This window comes from Lutra lutra, chromosome 16 (genome assembly GCF_902655055.1).
Source record: "Lutra lutra chromosome 16, mLutLut1.2, whole genome shotgun sequence".
Classification (NCBI taxonomy): Eukaryota; Metazoa; Chordata; class Mammalia; order Carnivora; family Mustelidae; genus Lutra; species Lutra lutra.
This window is the reverse complement of record NC_062293.1, coordinates 12,414,971-12,436,387: the sequence shown is the minus strand read 5'-3', so window position 1 is coordinate 12,436,387 and position 21,417 is coordinate 12,414,971. Positions and strand designations below refer to the sequence as shown.

The 21,417-nt window shown below is 36.7% G+C and overlaps 1 protein-coding gene across 6 annotated transcripts in view; it reads left to right on the top strand.

Annotated features, from left to right (window-relative positions):
- The window catches only part of CEP112 (centrosomal protein 112), a 431,394-nt gene that overhangs the window by 175,700 nt on the left and 234,277 nt on the right, over positions 1-21,417 (top strand). For all 6 annotated transcript variants that reach the window (XM_047708133.1, XM_047708130.1, XM_047708131.1 and 3 more), the window contains one exon: positions 1,108-1,243. In XM_047708133.1, the coding sequence (XP_047564089.1) occupies positions 1,108-1,243 (136 nt within the window). The remainder of the gene's footprint in view (positions 1-1,107; positions 1,244-21,417) is intronic.

The window sequence follows — 21,417 nt, the reverse complement described above, 5'->3', positions numbered from 1 at the left end:
TCCAGTTTCCTGCTCTGTAAAACTAGGGCATAATAATACCCTTCTATAAGTTTGCTGTGAGATTAAAGGAGAGAAGATGCATAAAAATATTTTGCACACTGCCCAGCATGTAGGCAGAACTCAGTATTAGCCATGGTCAACTTTCATGCATTTATAACCTCAAGCCTGTATTTTTTCCTTCTATCAATACATAAAGATTTCTCTTCTGTTGAACCCTTTTGACCATATAACTTGAGTTCAAAATGTAAAGAAATGAGACGGGTATCAGTAGGCAAGTTTACTAGAAGGCAGTGGAACAGTCTCAGGCCGTCAGTCTGCTCTGTTGCCTCTGTCACCCTTCAGGTCAACTGCTGCTAGACATGTCCATTAGATATATTTCTAATGGTATGTTGTTTTGTTATGTTTTAATTGAGATATAATTTGCATGCTATAAAATTTATTGTTTTTTAAAAATACACATTTCAGCAGATTTTAGTATATTCACAGAGATGTGCAGCTATCCCCACTATGTAATTCCAAAACATTTTCATCACCGGAAAGGGCACTCTATACGCATTAGCAATCACTTCCCATCCCCCCTGATGCCCCCCCACCCCAGCCCCTCGCTATCCCCGATCTACTTTCCATCTCTAAGCATTTATCTATTCTTGGCATTTCACATAAATGGAATCATACGGTATGTTGCCTCTTATATCTGGCTTCTTTCACTTAGCGTGGTGTGTTTGAGGCTCCCCATGCTGGAGCGTGTGTCACAACTTCAGTGTTTTTGAAGGCTGAATAATACTCCATTGTACAACTGTACTATATTGTCTTATTTATCCATTCATCAGCTGATGGAGATAAATGGGTTTAAGTGGTTTTATTTCCAGGGAAATCGTTGAAATTCATTTGAAAGAAGTCTTTGAAAGTAGTCATCAGAACACTCTGCCTCTTTTTCTGCAGGCCAAGTATTTTATGGTCAGCTTTTTAAAGGGAAGTTTTATGTAATTTGGATCAAAAAATTGAAATCTGAATGTTATTTTAGAGAGGGTTAAATCTTGCTCTTTCATTCAAGCCTCGTCCTTTTATTTTACATTTCAACTGTGAAGCTTCTCTGGACTTTTCCAGGGAAAAAGAGGAACAGCTGACACGGGTGACTGAAGTTCAGAGGCTGCAGGCCCAGCAGGCAGACGCTGCTCTGGAGGAGTTTAAGCGGCAGGTGGAACTGAACTCCGAGAAAGTCTATGCCGAAATGAAAGAGCAGGTGAGGAGGCCGCTAGGTCATCCCTTTGCAAAGTCACTCTCCGTGGGAAGGTACATTCTAATCTTTCTGTGACAGAAACATATTTACTCTTTACAAAAGTCGTATCAAAATTAGCCATACAATTGGGTCAGAGATTCGGAATGAAAAAGGGAAATTAGCCTGGGCAGAGGAGGCTGCCCATCTCCCCAGGAGCTCACGGTGGGCCCTGGCAGCCGAGCGGGAGGGCCCTGGTGCGGAGGGCTCAACCGGCACCCTGAGTGTCCTGCTCCCCACAGAGTGTGCCAAGGGAGGAGGCCACAGTCAGCACCGCTGGCAGGCCTGCTCTGAGTTCCCCTGGGCCACCAAGTGGGCGCTGATCAGCAACTCTTTGGTGGTGGTGTGTGGAGGGAGGAGGGTAGACACCCAGGGGGAGTGGGGCAGTCAAGGAGATGGGTCCTCCCGCCTCCTTCAGGATTCCTTGATTCACCTTCAAGCAATGCCAGCATCATCATTTTAAAGTCCTAGCTACAAATGTAGTAATGGCAAGAGTGGGTCTTGCTTTAGGAGTGTGGATCAGCCTATCAGTAAATTTCCATGAGCCGTTTCTGTAGAGCAAGGGCTCAGGTTACCCATGTCTGTGCTTGTTTATGTTCCATAAATAGTGTTTTATTGATCAGCTACAGCAGCGTGTTTGCAACTGGCATTTCAGGAGGACAGAGACCGTCTCTGGTTCTTGTAAAAGTCAAGGGGTATGCTTTTGAGTTTTGTTTTTTTTTTTTTTTTAAAGATTTTATTTATTTATTTGACAGACAGAGATCACAAGTAAGCAGAGAGGCAGGCAGAGAGAGAGGGGGAAGCAGGCTCCCTACTGAGCACAGAGCCTGATGCAGGGCTCCATCCCAGGACCCTGAGATCACGACCTGAGCCGAAGGCAAAGGATTTAACCCACTGAGCTACCCAGGCACCCCTGCTTTTGAGTTTTGAGAGAAAAATAAAAAATTTGGAGAGAGGAAACAAATACCTAGGTGCCCATCATGAAGACTCAACAATTGTCAACACTCTGTTTATTTAAACTAAAATATTACAGATAAAGTTTAGTTTGCTTTGTTACTCATATCTAATCACATTACTCTCTCTCCACTTGGGAGAAAAACCACTGTCATTAATTTAGTGTGTATTATTTCAGTCTCTTTTATAGGTTGGTATGTATATATAATTTCATGTATCTTACATGCATATGCTCTCTCCATGTAGATATTACATGCATATATAATTTTTGTGCATCTATTTTTTAAAAGTTAGATGAGAACTGCAGATTTATGTATGCCTTATTTGCTCTTTTATATTTAATTTTTTTTCAACTGACTGCTTGAAGTTTATTTTCCACTTGGTGTAGGGCTGCTGCTCTTTAATTTTATATATCCATGCCCTATCCATGTTGATTTAGTGCAGTCCTTTTCACACTGAACATATTTTATCGTATGAATATACCACATTTCATTTATCAGCTTCTCTATTCAAGGGTGTTTGGTTTATTTTCGAGTTTTCTTGATTCTAAAAAATGTTGCAGTCTTGTCTGCGATCTCATTTTCAGCCAAAGTTATCTTCCTCAGGAACCCAAGCATGCACCGGGTGGTAGTAACATCCGTGCGGAAGGTTTTATGGTGGGGCCCTGTACGGTTTCTAGTTTGGAACTATGCTTTCTTGTCATTTTCTTGATTCAGATTTCCATTCCTATTGAGTTGTTTAAATCTGGATTTTGAGAGGGGGGTTCTGAGATCCCATTCCTGGTTTTCCCACCCACTTCCTAGGGCAAAAGCTGGATTCCTGTGGGGTGTTTGTGCCAGGAGGTGGAGACCAGCCCCTGGGGCATGCTGTGCATCTTTCAGCATCCTGCTAGCATCAGGGCCCAGGCCCTAGAATGTATATTTGGTCCAAATATGCAGCAGAGCTGCATAGGAGACTCTGATCCCCTTAACAGTTAAGGAATACAGAAAATATGGAAGGAAGGGGCCTCTGGCAAAAAGTTTTAAAGATAGATTCAAGAGGGCTAAAAATGAGGCATTTGAAAATTCTAAGACAGTACAACTTCTGTGAGAAGCTGAGACCATGACAGCTACCTTTGGCTCAATGAATGCACCACTTGGGGCTGATGACGTAGTATTAGCAGGTCACAGCATTCATGGGTAAGGAGGGAGAATAAAACAAACAACAGGGAACCTGCGAGAACATTCTGTAGAACAAGAAAAAGACATTTATTTGTATTCAGCAATCACAGAATAAAAGCATACTTCTGAAGATAATCTAGGGTAGAATTTAGGGGGGAAAAAGGCAGAAAAGTAGTATCTTCATAAGAAGACATGACCTACATGAAAGAGGCCACCCATCTTAAGTAAAATTAATGCAATGAAACCTGGATACATTCTGGAAAAAAATTGAATCTCAAAAATAAAAATGAAAATCCCACAAGTTTCTAGGCGGGATGAAACTGGCAAAGAAATTAGAAAAATAATCGAGTAATATTTCAGAGTTTTGAAGGAGGAAGGTTGTGACCCAATTTTATACAAAACCAAACAATTTTTCACTTGCAAACTCAACAGAAAAACATATTCTTAGTAAGAGCTCATATGATGTATACTGCTTGTTTCTTTTCTGGAGAAAAATTGTATGAACTCATAAACCAATCCAGAAATGAAGCAAAAGATTTCCCACACATCCTTAAACCATCATATTTAAGGATGAATAGGTAACAATGGAATCCAACAGCGTAGAAACAAATTAAACAAATTGTTATAAATCCAATTATAAGAAAGAATGCTAGTGTTTATTGATTTTTAGAAAAGAAAGTATTTAAAGTAGAAAGTATAAATTTAATAACAATTTAAATCTAATCTAAATCTCTTGAGTACATTAACAAAGATCAGGATGGAGAAATGGTTAGGGAGTGGGTGAGAGGAGCAGTATACTAAAACTCTTAGCCATGGATTGTAGAAACATAGGCATTAATAAAATTAAAAGGGGTTACATTCTCATAAAAATCTTGAGAAGATAAAGCAAAACTTGAGTTACTGCCAAAGGAATGGAAGAAGAAACAGAACAAAATATCCAAAATAAGATGGAGCATATAAGTATAATAATAAATATTAATAGGTTAATTCTTTTAGTAAAAAAGATACTAAAAGATACTTTTAGTAAAAAAGTAAAAGATACTTTTAGTAAAAGATACTTTTAGTAAAAAAGTAAAAAAGTAAAAAAGTTGACTAAAATCCATGCATATGCTATTTATAAAAGACATGACTAGTTTACACAAAAATTCTATTAGAAAATGATGAAAATATATCACTTGTATTCAGAAAAAAAAGAATGTAACACCGTCATATAAATCACCATCAGTACAAGTTAATAAACTGGACAAATGGATTAATTTTTCATGCGAAAGGAAAGAATACTTAAATATGAAAAAACTATTAGGAATACTTGGAGAAATTTCCCTAAATAGTCATGGAGTGCTTTAATAAATTTTTCTTCATCTTTGACAGATCAGAGGGCAAAAAACCAAACATATAGGAGGTCTAAATAATGGTTTGTAAAACATTTATATTTCTACTTTCTGCCCTTCAAATACGACACATTAAATTCTTATTCCATTGGAACAGTTGTAAAACTCAGTAGACCATAAAGAAATACTCAATATGTTTCTAAAACTTGACATAACAGAGAGTACATATTTTTCACCACAATGCAATAAAACCAGATATTAAATTTCAATTAAAATCGCTATATTCCACTTCACCAAAATTAAAAACTTTTGCTCTTTGAAAGACACCATTAATAAAACAACAAAAGGAAGTAAGGCAAGCTGGAGAATGGAAGAAGAGATTCACAGATATTTCCAAGAACTTGTATCTAAAATATAAAAGAAATCTTACAACTCAGTAATAAGACAAGCAACTTACTTAAAAATAGGCAAAATTTTGGACATCTTACAGAGAAAAGATTTTAAATGACTAATAAGCACATGAAAGATGTTCAGTTTCAATCATCAGGGAAATTAAAATCAAAGAAATGCCACTATATATGCTTGCTAGGATGGTTAAAATTAAAATTATAAAGACTGGTTGATAACACTGAGTGTTGCTGAAGATGAGATCAAATGGAGCCGTTTCTTAACAAGTGAAACATTCAGTGACCATCTGTCAGTCATTCCATCCTATGTGCTTAAGCAAGTGACAAAGACTTGTACACAAATGTTGACAGCAGTTTTATTCACAATAACCCCAAACTTGAAGAACCCAAATGTTCCTCAAAAGTTGAAAGAACAATCTAAGTGTCCGACTCTTGATTTCAGCTCAGGACATGGTCTCAGCGCTGTGGAATTGAGCCCCAAGTTGGGCTCCATGCTGAATGGGAGCCTGCTTAAAATTCTTTCTCTTCCTCTGCCCCTTCTCCTGCTCATGTGTGTGTGTGCTCTCTCTCTCTAAAGTAAATAAATAAAGCAAATAAATAAATAAATAAAATCTTTTTTTAAAAAGTTGAAAGAACAATCAAAATGCAGTGTATACACTGGATACTTCTCAGCAGTATAGAGGAATGAACTACTAATGCCCAGAACAACTTTGATGAGTCTCAAAATCCTGATGAATTTTGTATTAATTACTCTCTGAGTAAAGTTAGAATTGCCTAGATGATCTTGAGTTTTTTGTGTTAGCAGATTATCAACCCAGTTTATTTCAGAGTGAAACTCCTGTCTCATCTTCTGTGGGTGGGTTCCAGTTTCAATTAAGTTCCAAAGCCTTTGCTATGCTGCGTTGGGTCCGTTTGGATTGTGCCAGTCTGGAGTTGAGTCTGAGATGTGGGTGGTATTTAAATCGCTCCACCTGGTAATCCCTCCATAGAGGCACTTGTGGGACATTCCTCAGGAGAGACCATATGCTTGGATGCAAAACAATTCTCAATAATTTTTAGAAGGATTGAAGTCATGCAAAAATGTGTTCTTTGACCCCAATGAAAACAAATTAGAAATAAACAATAAGAAATCTGGGAAGTCCCCACGTATTTGGAAATTAAATAACATGCTTTAAATAACTCATGGGTCAAAAAAGATATTACAAGGAAAATTAGGAAATATTTTGAACTGAATTAAAACAACATGACATATCAAAATTTATGGAATGCAGCTAAAGCAGTACTTAGGGAAAAGTTTATAGCTTTAAACATCTATATCCCAAAAGAAAGTTCTCAAATCAGTAATGTAAACTTCATCTTAACAAATCAGAAAAGGAAGAGCAAGCTTCAGCCCAAACAAGGAGAAAGGAAATACTAAATATTTTTGTATTTTTGCGGAAAGCCAAAAAGTAGAAAGCAAAAAAATAGAGAAAATTCATGGAGCCAAACCTGGTTCTTTGAAAAAATCAACAAAATTGACAAATCTTTAGCAGGACTGATGGGGGGAAAAGTGAGAAGAAAGAAATTAACAAGGTTGGGAATAAAAGAGAAGGAGACCCCATTACTGATCTATAGAAAATAAAAGAATAATAAGGTATTTTATAAACTTATGCTAACAGACTACAAAACTCAGGTAAAATGGACAAATTCATATAAAGATGCAAATTACTAATACTGTCTCAAGAAGAGATAGAAATCTGAACTGTCATATAATAAAGATATTTAATTGACAATAAAAAAAACTTTTCATAAATAAATGCCCAGGGCCAGATGGCTTCACTGGTGGTTTCTATCAAATAGTAAAGAAAATATAATTTTAATTTTTTGAAAACTCTTCCAGAAAATTGAGGAGGAAGGAACACTTTCTAGTTCATTCTGTAAGGCCAGTAGTACTCTATTATCAAAGCCAAAGACACTGCAAGAAAACTGTCATGAATGTAGACACAAAAATCCTTAGTGATATTTTAGGAAATGGAGTCTAAAAACATATAAAATGATTATACATCACAACCAAGTGGGAATTATTCCAGGAATCCCAGGTGGTTTAAACATTTGAAAATCAATTAATGTCATGTAACATTTTTAATTTTTTTTTTATTTTTTATTAGCGCATAATGTATTATTAGCCCCAGGGATACAGGTCTGTGAATCGCCAGGTTTACACACTCAAAGCACTCCACATAGCACATACCTTCCCCAGTGTCCATAACCCAACCACCCTCTCCCTACCCACCCCACCGCCCCCTGCAACCCTCAGTTTGTTTTGTGAGATTAAGAGTCTCTTTTGGTTAGTCTCCCTCCTGATCCCACCTTATATTTTTTCCTTCCCTACCCCCCAAAACCCCCTACTTTGCCTCTCAACTTTTTCATATCAGGGAGATCATATGATAATTTTCTTTCACTTATTGACTTATTTTGCTCAGCATAATATCCTCTAGTTCCATCCACATCATCACAAATGGCAAGATTTCATTTCTTTTGATGGCTGCATAGTATTCCATTATAGATACATACCACATCTTCTTTATCCCTTTATCTGTCAATGGACATCTAGGTTCTTTCCATAGTTTGGCTATTGTGGACATTGCTGCTATAAACATTTGGGTACACGTGCCCCTTTGGATCACTACATTTGTATCTTTAGGATAAATATCCAGCAGTGTGATTGCTGGGTCAAAGGGTAGCTCTATTTTCAACTTTTTGAGGAACCTCCATGCTATTTTCCAGAGTGGCTGCACCAGCTTACATTCCCATGAACAGTATAGGAGGGTTCCCCTTTCTCCACATCCCTGCCAGCTTCTGTCGCTTCCTGACTTGTTAATTTTAGGCATTCTGACTGGTGTGAGGTGGTATCTCATCATGGTTTTGATTTGTATTTCCCTGATTCCGAGTGATGTGGAGCATTTTTTCATGTGTCTGTTGGCCATCTGGATGTCTTCTTTGCAGAAGTGTCTGTTCATGTCCTCTGCCCATTTCTTGATTGGATTATTTGTTCTTTGGGCGTTGAGTTTGACAAGTTCTTTATAGATTTTGGATACTAGCCCTTTATCTGATATATCATTTGCAAATATCTTCTCCCATTCTGTCAGTTGTCTTTTGGTTTTATTGCCTGTTTCCTTTGCTGTGCAAAAGTTTTTGATCTTGATGTAGTCCCAGTAGTTCATTTTTGCCCTTGCTTCCCTTGCCTTTGGTGATGTTTCTAGAAAGAAGTTGCTGTGGCTAAGGTTGAAGAAGTTGCTGCCTGTGTTCTCCTCAAGGATTTTGATGGATTCCTTTCTCACATGGAGGTCGTTCACCCATTTTGAGTCTGTTTTTGTGTGTGGTGTAAGGAAATGGTCCAGTTTTATTTTTCTGCATGTGGCTGTTCAATTTTCCCAACACCATTTGTTGGAGAGACTGTCTTTTTTCCATTGGACATTCTTTCCTGCTTTGTCGAAGATGAGTTCACCATAGAGTTGAGGGTCTATTTCTGGGCTCTCTATTCTGTTCCATTGATCTATGTGTCTGTTTTTGTGCCAGTACCATATTGTCATGATGATGACAGCTTTGTAATAGAGCTTGAAGTCTGGATTTGTGATGCCACCAACTTTGGCTTTCTTTTTCAACATTCCTTTGGCTATTCGAGGTCTTTTCTGGTTCCATATAAATTTTAAGATTATTTGTTCCATTTCTTTGAAAAAAATGGATGCTATTTTGATAGGGATTGCATTAAATGTGTAGATTACTTTAGGTAGCAGAGACATTTTCACAATATTTGTTCTTCCAATCCATGAACATGGAACACTTTTCCATTTCTTTGTGTCTTCCTCCATTTCTTTCATGAGTACTTTATAGTTTTCTGAGTACAGATTCTTTACCTATTTGGCTAGGTTTATTCCTAGGTATCTTATGGTTTTGGGTGCAATTATAAATGGGATTGACTCCTTAATTTCTCTTTCTTCTGTCCTGTTGTTGGTGTGTAGAAATGCAACTGATTTCTGTGCATTGATTTTATATCCTGACACTTTACTGAATTCCTGTACAAGTTCTAGCAGATTTGGAGTGGAATCTTTTGGGTTTTCCACATAAAGTTTCATATCATCTGCAAAGAGTGATAGTTTGACTTCTTCTTTGCCAATTTGGATGCCTTTAATTTCCTTTTGTTGTCTGATTGCTGAGGCCAGGAATTCTAGTACTATGTTGAATAGCAGTGGTGATAATGGACATCCTTGCCGTATTCCTGACCTTAGCGTAAAAGCTCTCAGTTTTTCTCCATTGAGGATGATATTAGCTGTGGGTTTTTCTTACATGACTTTGATAATGTTGAGATATGTACCCTCTATCCCTACACTTTGAAGAGTTTTGATCAAGAAAGGTCAGTGTACTTTGTCAAATGCTTTTTCAGCATCTATTGAGAATATCCTATGGTTCTTGTTCTTTCTTTTATTAATGTATCTATCACATTGATTTGAGGATGTTGAACCAACCTTGCAGCCCTGGAATAAATCCCACTTGGTCGTGGTGAATATTCTTTTTAATGTACTGTTAGATCCTGTTGGCTAGTATTTTGGTGAGAATTTTTGCATCTGTGTTCATCAAGGATGTTGGTCTGTAATTCTCTTTTTTGATGGGATCTTTGTCTGGTTTGGGGATCAAGGTAATGCTGGCCTCAAATGAGTTTGGAAGTTTTCCTTCCATTTCTGTTTTTTGGAACAGTTTCAGAAGAATAGGAATTAATTCTTTAAATGTTCAGTAGAATTCCCCTGGGAAGCCATCTGGCCCTGGGCTCTTGTTCTTTGGGAGATTTTTAATGATTGCTTCAATCTCCTTACTGGTTATGGGCCTGTTCAGGTTTTCTATTTCTTCCTGGTTCAGTTGTGGTAGTTTATATGTCTCTAGGAATGCATCCATTTCTTCCAGATTGTCAAATTTGCTGGCGTAGAGTTGCTCATAATATGTTCTTGTAATTGTTTGTATTTCTTTGGTGTTGGTTGTGATCTCTCCTCTTTCATTCACGATTTTATTAATTTGGGTCCTTTCTCTTTTCTTTTTGATAAGTCTGGCCAGGGGTTTATCAATCTTATTAATTCTTTCAAAGAACCAACTCCTAGTTTCGTTGATTTGTTCTTCTGTTCTTTTGGTTTCTATTTCATTGATTTCTGCTCTGATCTTGATTATTTCTCTTCTCCTGCTGGGTTTAGGCTTTCTTTGCTGTTCTTTCTCCAGCTCCTTTAGGTGTAGGGTTAGGTTGTGTATTTGAGACCTTTCTTGTTTCTTGAGAAAGGCTTGTATTGCTATATATTTTCCTCTCAGGACTGCCTTTGCTGTGTCCCACAGATTTTGAACCATTGTGTTTTCATTATCATTTGTTTCCATGAATTTTTTCAATTCTTCTTTAATTTCCTGGTTGACCCATTCATTCTTTAATAGGAGGCTCTTTAGCCTCCATGTATTTGGGTTCTTCCCAGATTTCTTCTTCTGATTAAGTTCTAGCTTTAGAGCATTGTGGTCTGAAAATATGCAGGGAATGATCCCAATCTTTTGGTATCAGTTGAGACCTGATTTGTGACCCAGGATGTGATCTATTCTGGAGAATGTTACATGTGCAGTAGAGAAGAATGTGTATTCTGTTGCTTTGGGATGGAATGTTTGGAATATATCTGTGATGTCCATCTGGTCCAATGTGTCATTTAAGGCCTTTATTTCCTTGTTGATCTTTTGCTTGGATAATCTGTCCATTTCACTTAAGGGAGTGTTAAAGTTCCCTACTATTATGGTATTATTGTCGATGTGCTTCTTTGATTTTGTTATTAATTGGTTTGTATAGTTGGCTGCTCCCATGTTAGGGGCATAGATATTTAAAATTGTTAGATCTTCTTGTTGGACAGACACTTTGAGTATGATACAGTGTACTTCCTCATCTCTTAAGTCTTTGGCTTAAAATCTAATTAATCTGATGAAAGGATTACCACCCTAGCTTTCTTTTGATGTCCATTAGCAGGGTAAATTTTTTTCCACCCCCTCACTTTAAGTTGTCTTTGGGTCTAAAATGAGTTTCTTGTAGACAGCATATTGATGGTTTTTTTTTTTTTTTTAATTCATTCTGATACCCTGTGTCTTTTGATTGGGGCATTTAGGCCATTTACATTCAGGGTAACTATTGAGAGATATGAATTTAGTGCCATTATATTGCCTGTAAGGTGACTGTTACTGTATATTGTTTCTGTTCCTTTCTGGTTTACGACTTTTAGGCTCTCTTTGCTTAGAGGACCCCTTTCAATATTTCCTGTAGAGCGGGTTTGGTGTTTACAAATTCTTTTAGTTTTTGTTTGTCCTGGAAGCTTTTTATCTCTCCTTCTATTTTCAATGATAGCCTAGCTGGATATAGTATTCTTGGCTGCATGTTTTTCTCATTTAGTGCTCTGAGTATATCGTGCCAGTTCTTTCTGGCCTGCCAGGTCTCTGTGGATAAGTCTGCTGCCAACCTAACATTTTTACCATTGTATGTTACCGACTTTTTGTCCTGGGCTGCTTTCAGGATTTTCTCTTTGTCACTAAGACTTGTAAGTTTTACTATTAGATGATGGGGTGTGGACCTATTCTTATTGATTTTGAGGGGGTTTCTCTGCCCTCCTGGATTTTGATGCTTATTCCCTTTGCCATATTAGGGAAATTTTCTACAATAATTGGCTCCAATATACCTTCTGCCCCCCCCTCACTTTGTTCTTCTTCTGGAATCTCAATTATTGTAATATTGTTTCATCTTATGGTATCCCTTATCTCCAGAATTCTCCCCTCATGGTCCAGTAGTTGCTTGCCTCTCTTTTGCTCAGCTTCTTTATTCTCCATCATTTGGTCTTCTATATCACTAATTCTTTCTTCTGCCTCATTTATCCTAGCAGTAAGAGCCTCCATTTTTTTTAAAGATTTTTATTTATTTATTTGACAGACAGAGATCACAAGTAGGCAGAGAGGCAGACGGGGGGGGTGGGGGAGAACAGGCTCCCTGCTGAGCAGAGAGCCCGATGTGGGGCTTGATTCCAGGACCCTGGGATCATGATCTGAGCTGAAGGCAGAGGCTTTCAACCCATTGAGCCACCCAGACGCCCCAGGAGCCTCCATTTTTTATTGCATCTTATTAATAGCTTTTTAAATTTCAGCCTGGTTACATTTTAGTTCTATTTTTCCAGAAAGGGCTTTTATTTCTCCAGACAGTGTTTCTCTAATATCTTCCATGCCTTTTTCAAGCCCAGCTAGCACCTTGAGAATTGTCATTCTGAACTCTAGATCTGACATATTACCAATGTCTGTATTGATTAGGTCCCTAGCCTTTGATACCGCCTCTTGTTTTTTTTTTGTGTGTGTGGTGAGTTTTTCTGCCTTGTCATTTTATCCAGATAAGAATATATGAACGAGAGACTAAAATGCTAAAAGGGTGACAAAGACCCCAGAAAAGTGTATGTTAATTAAATCAGAAGAGACCCCAAATCATGGGGAGAAGAAAGGGGGTAATTAAAAAAATTAAGAAAAAAAGAAAATATATATCTTAGACTGGTGAATAGAACAGAGCCACACACTTTATTTGGGGAGTATTTTGGTCTCTTAGAAGAAAATACCTCCTGGGGCACCTGGGTGACTCAGTGGTTTAAGCCTCTGCCTTCAGCTCAGGTCATGGTCTCAGGGTCCTGGGATCGAGCCCTGCATCGGGCTCTCCGCTCGGCGGGGAGCCTGCTTCCCCCTCTCTCTCTGCCTGCCTCTCTGCCTACTCTGCCTACTCTGCCTCTCTGCCTATTTGTCAAATAGTGGCTCTCTCTGTCAAATAAATAAATAATCTTTAAAAAAAAAAAAAAAGAAGAAGAAGAAGAAACTACCTCCCAAAATTTTAAAGAAAGAAAAAAATACACACACACACACACACACACAAATAAGGGTAAACACAATGAAGGGATGGAATATGACTGTAAAGATGAACATGTAAAAAAAGTTCTAAAAAAGGAGTTGATAAGATAAGTTGGTTGGGAAAAGAAAGGAAAAGAAAGTGGAGAGAATTTTCTCAGGTTGGAGACTAGAACAAACCCTGTGCTAGATTTAGGGTATATTTTGATCTATTAGAAGTTGTATCCCAAAAGTTTTTAGAAGAAAAAACCCTATGTGTATACAAAAAATAAAGTTAGATAAAATGAAGGATAAAATATGACTATAATTATGAAGGTTCAAAAAGATTTTTTTTTTAAGAAAGGTGTTGTTAAGATAAACTTTAAGAAAGTGGCCGATTTTCTGTTTCTAGAATTGCTGCTCTTCTTCCCTTCAATCTCCTGTTGGATTTGTAGGTGTTTGGAATGGTTTGATAACTATCTAGCTGATCTCCTGCGACCTGATGACATCTCAGCCTGCTACTCCTCTGCCATCTTGACTCCTCCCCCTAATGTCATGTAACATATTAATAAAGGAGAAAACAGCATAATCATCTGAGTAGAGGCATAAAAAACATTTAAAAAGTTCAACACCATTCATGATAAAAATAAATTCTTGGCAAATTAAGACTGGAAGCAAACTTACATAACCTAATAACGGACATCTATGAAAACTCTATGGCTAGTGTACTTAACATTGAAAGGCTTAATGCTTTTCCTCCTAAGAACGAGGAAACCATGTCTCCTTTTGCCACCTCTGTTCAACATTGCATTCGACATTCTAGCCAGTGCACTAAGGCAAAATAAGGAAAAAATGGAAAGAGATAGAGAAAGAAAGAAAAGAAAGGAAGGAAAGAAGGAAGTAAAGAAGGGAGGGAGTAAGGAAAAGAAAGGAAGAGCAAACATATTAATTGGAAAGGAAAAAGTACACATATCTTCAGATGACACAATGATCTTTTATGATCAAAATTTATACAAGAAATATGAGAATTAATAAATGATTTTCTGAAATAGAGAAAGTACCTTTGATGTGAGTCTAACAATAAGAACATCATTTATGATGGAACCCTTATAGATGGGCTCATTCACAAATCAAATAATTCTTACCTGGCAAATTTTAACAAATGTTAAGTAAAATATATATGTCAAAACATGGTCAATTAGAAGTCCTCTACTCCAGATTATCAATCAGTTAAAAAGTATGCATCTGATATAGCTCAGATGCTTAAAAAATCAGCAGATTCATTATTTGGGGAATCATAATGTTTTCAAATTTTTTCCATAGTCTATATTTTTAACAGTCTTTCTTTTCTGTTGTTGTCTTGAACTGCTCATTTCTCTTCTTACTAAAATCTTTGTGTAAAAGCCAATAGAGCTTAGGGCATCTTTTTCCATTTGGAAACGGCTGCAGATAGCAGACAATGGGATTTGAATTAAAAAAAAATAAAAGCTTTGAGTTTGTTTTTGAAAGTGAATTGCTATTTCAAAAATGAGGCCCAGGAGAGAAAAATGGAACAGAGAAAGTTTTAAAAAAATGGAACAGAGAAAGTTTTAAAAAAAGAATTGCTTCACACTGTTTCTTTCACTTTGAAGAACTTTTTATCTCATTTAAGATTGCTTCAATAACCTAATTTTTACTCCAGTGGTGAACTCTATTATAAATATTAGCTATCAGCAATTAGTTATATAAAATATACATATTTTAATTGTGAAAACATACTACTGTGGTAGAATTTTCCACTTATACATACATAATCACACTTTTAAATGAAATAGTGTTCTATATTTACCTATTCTCTGTGAAACAAATAGATGACTGAAAAAGACATCTATGTTTTTGAAGTACTGGCAGGAATTCTAAAGTGAAACTTTTTAATCTTTTAAACTGACTGCATGAATGTCAGCTAACTAGTTCCTCCTGGGGCTTCCACTAGCCACTTGACTTCTAGTTAATTTTTCTATCCTTGAAAGTACATCCTCATTAAATGGTATTTGCTGCTAAGCTGCTAAATATGTGACTTTAAATTCAATTCCTTTTTTTTTTTTTTTTTCCTTTTCTTTTAACTGTCATCAGCTACCTGCTGTTAGCTTTGGACTTGGAGAACCCACTGGCTTGCCATGCAAACAAAATTCTGAAACATGGCTGTTGACTAGTGAGGTTGCTTCTGGCTCCTCTTACGCTTGTAACTGGTTAGCAGTTTCTTACATTCTTAGAGATTGTAAATTTAATTCATCACCCAATTATTGCTGTTGAATACCTGAAAAAAAATTCTCAAGTTACAAGGAAGAAAGAATTCCCTCTGGATATATTTGTGTCATTAAGTGTAAATGGATAACAGACAAAGAAAGAGTCATCATATGAACCATTCATTGTGACTTACACCTTTGTCCTCTTGTCCTTTAAGGGTCCTGCTGGCTCATGTAATTTTAAATAAGTTTTTTTTTTTAGACCAGTTTTAAGATAATAGAAGATCCAATATAAATAGAAGCATTTTATCTCAGTTACTTTTTGATGATAATGGAGACATCTCTCTACTCTTTTAACATTTGGAATTTTGTCTTTAGATGAGATTAAGTAGCAGAAGTAAAATTCTAAAATTATATTTAAACGTTTCAATAGAGGCTATTAGAATAATTCATCAATTCCAAATGACAACATCAAGAGAATATGTGTAAGTATTTGGCTTTGAAAAACAAAATTAAACGACAACAACAGCAACAACAAAATGAATAATTAGAAGAAATTTCAACTTTTATCCTTAAATGCTTAATGTAAGAGAAATAAGTGAAAATTTTTTCTTGTAATACTCGTCAATGACTAATCTCTTTTGCAGACAAAAATAAGCCAAAAAAAAAAATCTACTGAGGACATTGGACCAGAAAATATGTCAGTTTTTTTTCTGCTTTTGACTGATTGGGTTTTTGATTATGAAATAGTTACATTATTATTTTTTAATACTTCAGTTATTTTACTGACTTACTGGCCAAGGATACAACAGATTTGACTTCTTTCATTCATTTATTAAAAGTTTATGAATACTTGCTCCATACCAGCCATTGTTGTTGTTTCTGGGAATTCAGAGATTATTTAGACATGTTTATGGCTTGTGTGATAGGCCAGCATATTAAAGTGTGTGATTTAATAAGTGGTGTGACTGATGGAATAAACATCAATCAGAGAACACAGGGGAGGGACATCTAATCTAGCCTCGTGAGTTTGGCATTTATCTGCAATTGTGGAGTCTTTGTTGTAACTACAAATTTCTTAAATGTTTGCTTATTGAAAAGTTGACAGTAATGAATTTAGTTAAGTCATTGAGTATAAGAGCACTTAGACAATGCAGTTTTATTTCTATATCAGCAGCCAACAAATAGAAAATAAACTTTGAAAAAGATGTCACAGCATGAGAAAGCTTCACGTTGGTACCAAAGAATAAATCCAGCAAAAAACGTGCAAGACTTCTGTTTTAAAAACTGGAAAACATTATCAAGAAAAGAAGACCTGAATAAATTGGCAGATTCAAAGGCTCAATGTCATAAACATGTCAGTTCTCCCCACATTCATGTATAAAATCAACACAGTTCCGAAGATCAAAATGTTAGTAGTGGGTTTTTTGGGTTTTAGGGGTTTTTTTTGGTATGTGGTTTTTGCTCGTTTGCTTGGTTTTTGTTTTTTGTTTTGCTTTGTTTTTGGTGGAATGAAGGGAAGTGAGACAAACTGACAGCTGATTCTAAAATGTATATGAAAATACAAAAGGCTAAGAATTGCTCTGGCAATCCAGAAGAGCCCAACGTATATGACCAGCTACTGAGACTAATATTCAGCTTCACTAATTAATACAGCATGGTTTGGGCACAAGGATGACCAAATGTTACAGAAGACAGAGACTCAAAATTAGACTCGCACATACACGATCAGTGTGACTCATGTTGAAGGGAGTGCTGCAGTACAGCAGGGAAAGAATGATCATTGTAGGAAATGCCGCCATGTCAATTGGATAGCCACATGGGGAAAAGAAAAGAATCTTGCCTCTTATTTTACCCATGCACAAAATTAATTCCAGGATTATAGATGTACAAGTGATAGTTTCAGTGATTGTTACATAAAACTTTCAGAAGAAAATGTAGAAACATATTTGATAGTTGAAACTAGTAAGGATTTTCTAAATAGGAAATAAAAAACCCCAAAATGTTGAATATAACCTTATTAAAAAAAAATAAAAATAAATGCTCATTAAGAAAGACCAGTAGAGGGTGGAAAGGCAACTTCAGAGTGCGAGATTCAGGTGTGGAGTCCAATATTCATATCCAGAGCAGATCAAGAACTCCCACAAACCAATTGGGACAGGTACCATAGATATCATCTGTATTCTATCAATTTATGTTTTTTTCTCACAAAAGAACTGTAGATATAATCAATTAATGTGTTCATTGGTATTCCCTGTTAAGGATATTAGTTTCTACAGATTCTTTGGCCAACCACAGAATTAATGATCTGCCTTTCTGCCATTTGTATCTATCTGCCTGCCTGCCTGTTTCTGTCCATCGATTGATCGCTCGATGGATTGATCCAAACATACTTGAAGGACAGTTTTTTATAGTTTACCTAAATATGTATTAAATACAAAAATATATTTTGAATTGTATATTCCTATACAACTGTCTGCTTATTATAACGTGAATTGTATGTTGAATTACTCCAAATATAGTTATACAAGAGTACTTTACTAGAGAAAGAGCGTAATTTACAACCCTATTTGACAGTGACTGCCAGATGTCCATGCCTGCTTTCTTATTCATAGAGCCCTGATTTTATTTAGGGCAACATTAGGCACAGTTTTAAAACTGCAGTTTCTCACCTTGCAGGTGGAGCTTACTTTTTAATGTAGTTGCAGTGAATGAGACACAACAGCATAATTAATTTGCTATTGACAGGAACTTGCAGGAAAGCTCCTTAAAAGGGTATTCAGCTCAGCTATAGGACCCTTTGCCCTTCCCTTCCCATATGTTCAGAGCTGTAGAAGCCATTTTGCAACTATTATGGGAAGGCTGAATTGCAGAGACCTTAACCCTGACATCTTTGAACTGCCAGGATAGCGGCCTGTTTCTGAACTTGTGGCACAAGGAAAACATAAAGGGCCTGTGTCGTTTAAGCTCTGCATGGTCACTTGGGTTTTCTCTTCCGTGTAGCCAAGTACCGAATGCCTGAGGCACCAGAGGAGGAAAACACCCCCCAGCCCGCCCCTTCTGTCTTTAAACACTACACGTTCGCAGAAATACACCCAACCCCTTTTTGCTCTGAAGTTGACCACCGAGTTTTACTCCTAGGTTTTCTTGAAGCCAGAGTTACACAATAAAGGAGTGCTGTTGTTGTTATTTTCCTAACACTTGAAGTTGAACGGAATGTGGAATGATGTATGAGGAAGCAGAATCTTTTGTATCTATGGCAACTGAGAACACTGTGTTTTTATACAAACTATTTTACAAGACTTTTTAAATTGTTTTGTTAAATTATTGAAGGAAAATGGAATGGGGCCTTGCATTTTCGGTCAGTATTATCTAAAATGACACGCATTTTCATTTTCTTGTATCAGTTATTTACTTTGAATTTGTTTTAATGTTTAGGTATAAAAGGTCTTTTCGTGTGTTTTAAATTCGTACCTGTTTTGATTATAGAAGAGGATTTTGTTTTTTCTTGAAGATACTCTATTTTTTACAAGCTTTGAGTACATAAAACATTTAGTTTTTATTTTAAATTCTAAATATTTTAAATATTTAAGTATTTGTTATTTACTTTTAATAGTCAATTTGTGCCGAGATAAAATAAGAACTTGAAATCAACTTCATGTGAAGATCTGTCTTAAAAGTACTAAATAAACCAGATCTTCCCTCCTTGATGTACCTTCTCTTTTTTCCATCCCCTTTTACTTTTGCGAATCATTTTATTCATCCTTGAGGATTTAATGCATATTTATTCTGCATACCATACCAATTAATAATTAAGATATAAAAGAATTAGAAATCATAGTTCCTTTTATTTGGTAGCTCATGATCTAGATGAATAAACAAAGCTCACACATCTGAAACACTCCTTCCGTATTATAGAGAGAAACACAGCTTGCTATGAAAATAGATGTTGAGTCCTTGAATGTAGAGAGAAGGAAGGCACTTATGTCAGTTGGTGGGATTAAAGAATACCTCACAGAGAGGAGAGGAAACTTGAGTCAGCCTTGAAGACTATCAGTTTGGGTGAGGGAAAACACAAAAGGGTTTTCCAGAGAGTGCAAAGAGCAAAAGGCTAGGATCAAGAACAGACATGGCTTGTTTGGGGAAAGCAAGGATCTTGGAGTATAGGGAGCGCAGACTGCTGAGGACAAGCTAAGGAGCCTTCTGCTTGAGGTCTGATGTGAAAACCACTGAAGGAAAGAGAGCCTTGAAACCCACATCTTGAGTTAGAAACAAAAGAAAACAAAGTGTACTTGAGTAATTCCTTAGTAAATTTATTCATGGCCACAATATCAACTACCTGTAGATCAATAATCTTTTAACTCTGATCATTGAATTTGGAAGCTGTTGACTTAGTATTAGGGTTGCACCCTTTGGATTTTTACAAAGAAGTAGGCTAAATTTCATGCTGTAGTTTAGATACTTCAGACCTGGGTGTGAGAAGCAGAATCTGGAATGGGCTGTTGGATAGCACAGCAGTGAGTGGCCATATTTTGTTCTCATTCAGTGTGACCGGGTGCTCTTCACTGAACAGCTTTGTTCCTAGAGCCTTACAGTTTAATAATGTCTGAGTAAATGCATTAGAATTTTTTTTTAAATTTAAAATGAAAAACTGTGAAGGAAGGACTTTTAGGGTTCATTTCCCCTAATATTCATGTTTTGTCCAATCCTAGCAGTTACCAAAAGGTAACCCACAAGAGAGCATTGGATACAAGCTGGGGGGAAAAAAAAGAAAGAAAAGAAATATCTCAACCTATCAGTGCAGCAGCAGAATAATAAATAATATAAAGTAGCCAGTGGTAAGATGATTGTCACATTAACTGACAGTTTTCTCAAGAAAAACATCTTCTGAGACAAAATCAAATCAGGGGAAGAAAGACAAATGAAAAACTGTACTAGGAATACAAGGTGTGATTTTCATATTATAGGAAGTGATTTTTCATTCCTATCTGTAAGAATATTTCTTTCTTGGCACATATAAACAAGAATCTGGCAAGAGCAGAGATAATCATACATTATCTCTAATTTTGTGTGTGACAGAAATGTCAGATTCAACATGATCTTGTATGTTATCGAAACTCTCGCACTATTAAATGTTGAAAATTACTTATTCATCAAATCTCAAACTTAGTTTCATACATTTGGTTTGCCTTCTTTCTTTTTCTTCTTCATTTGACTACTGAGGCCCTATAGGTGCCAGGCAGGGGGCTAAATCGTTGGGATACATGGGTGAACGTGGAGTCACTTTACCATGGGTGAGGCAGACATTAAAATGAGCCCTAAGGAGTAAGTAAGTTGTATAGTATACTTGAAGGTGATATGTCCTGTGATAAAAAGGAACAGTAGATCAGGGCAAAGGAGACTGTGACAACTGGGAGGTGGGCTGCAATTTAAATAGGCTGGTCAGGGAGGCTTCAGTACAAAGATGACATCTAGGCAGAAACTTGACTTTGAGAAAGAAGCCGTGTGACCATCTGAGGGGAAGCTGCTGGACACCAAGGCAAGAGCATCTCTAGCATGTCTCCAGCCCAGCAAGGAGGCAGGTGGGCTGGAGTGGTGGTGGTTATATAGAGTAGCAGAGATGAATGGAGAGAGGTACCTAGGATTAGATCATGTGAGACCTCATGGAATATGGCATAGTGTTTGACTTTTAATTTTTTCTATAATAACACCTTTATTAAGATATAATTCACATATAGGATGCCCAGGTGGCTTAATTAGTTAAGTGTCCCAACTCTTGTTCTCAGCTCAGGTCTTGATCTCAGGTGAAATTAAGCCTCGTGTTACCCAGCATGGAGCCTACTTAAAAAAATTTTAAAAGGGATATAATTCACATACAGCAATTAATTCATTATAAGTGTACAATTGAATCATTTTTAATATATTCACAAATTGTGTAACCATCAGCACAATCAATTTCTTAAAAGATTCATTCATTTGTTTTAGAGAGAGCATGAGCAGGAGGGGCAGAGTGAGATGAAAGGACAGAGGGAGAGGGAGGGGCAAGGGAGAGGGAGAGAATCCCAAGCAGACTTCCACACAGACCATGGAGCCTATCTTGGGGCTCCATCTCATGACCCCAAGATCACAATCCAAGCTGAACCCAAGAGTCAGTTGCTTAACTCACTGTGC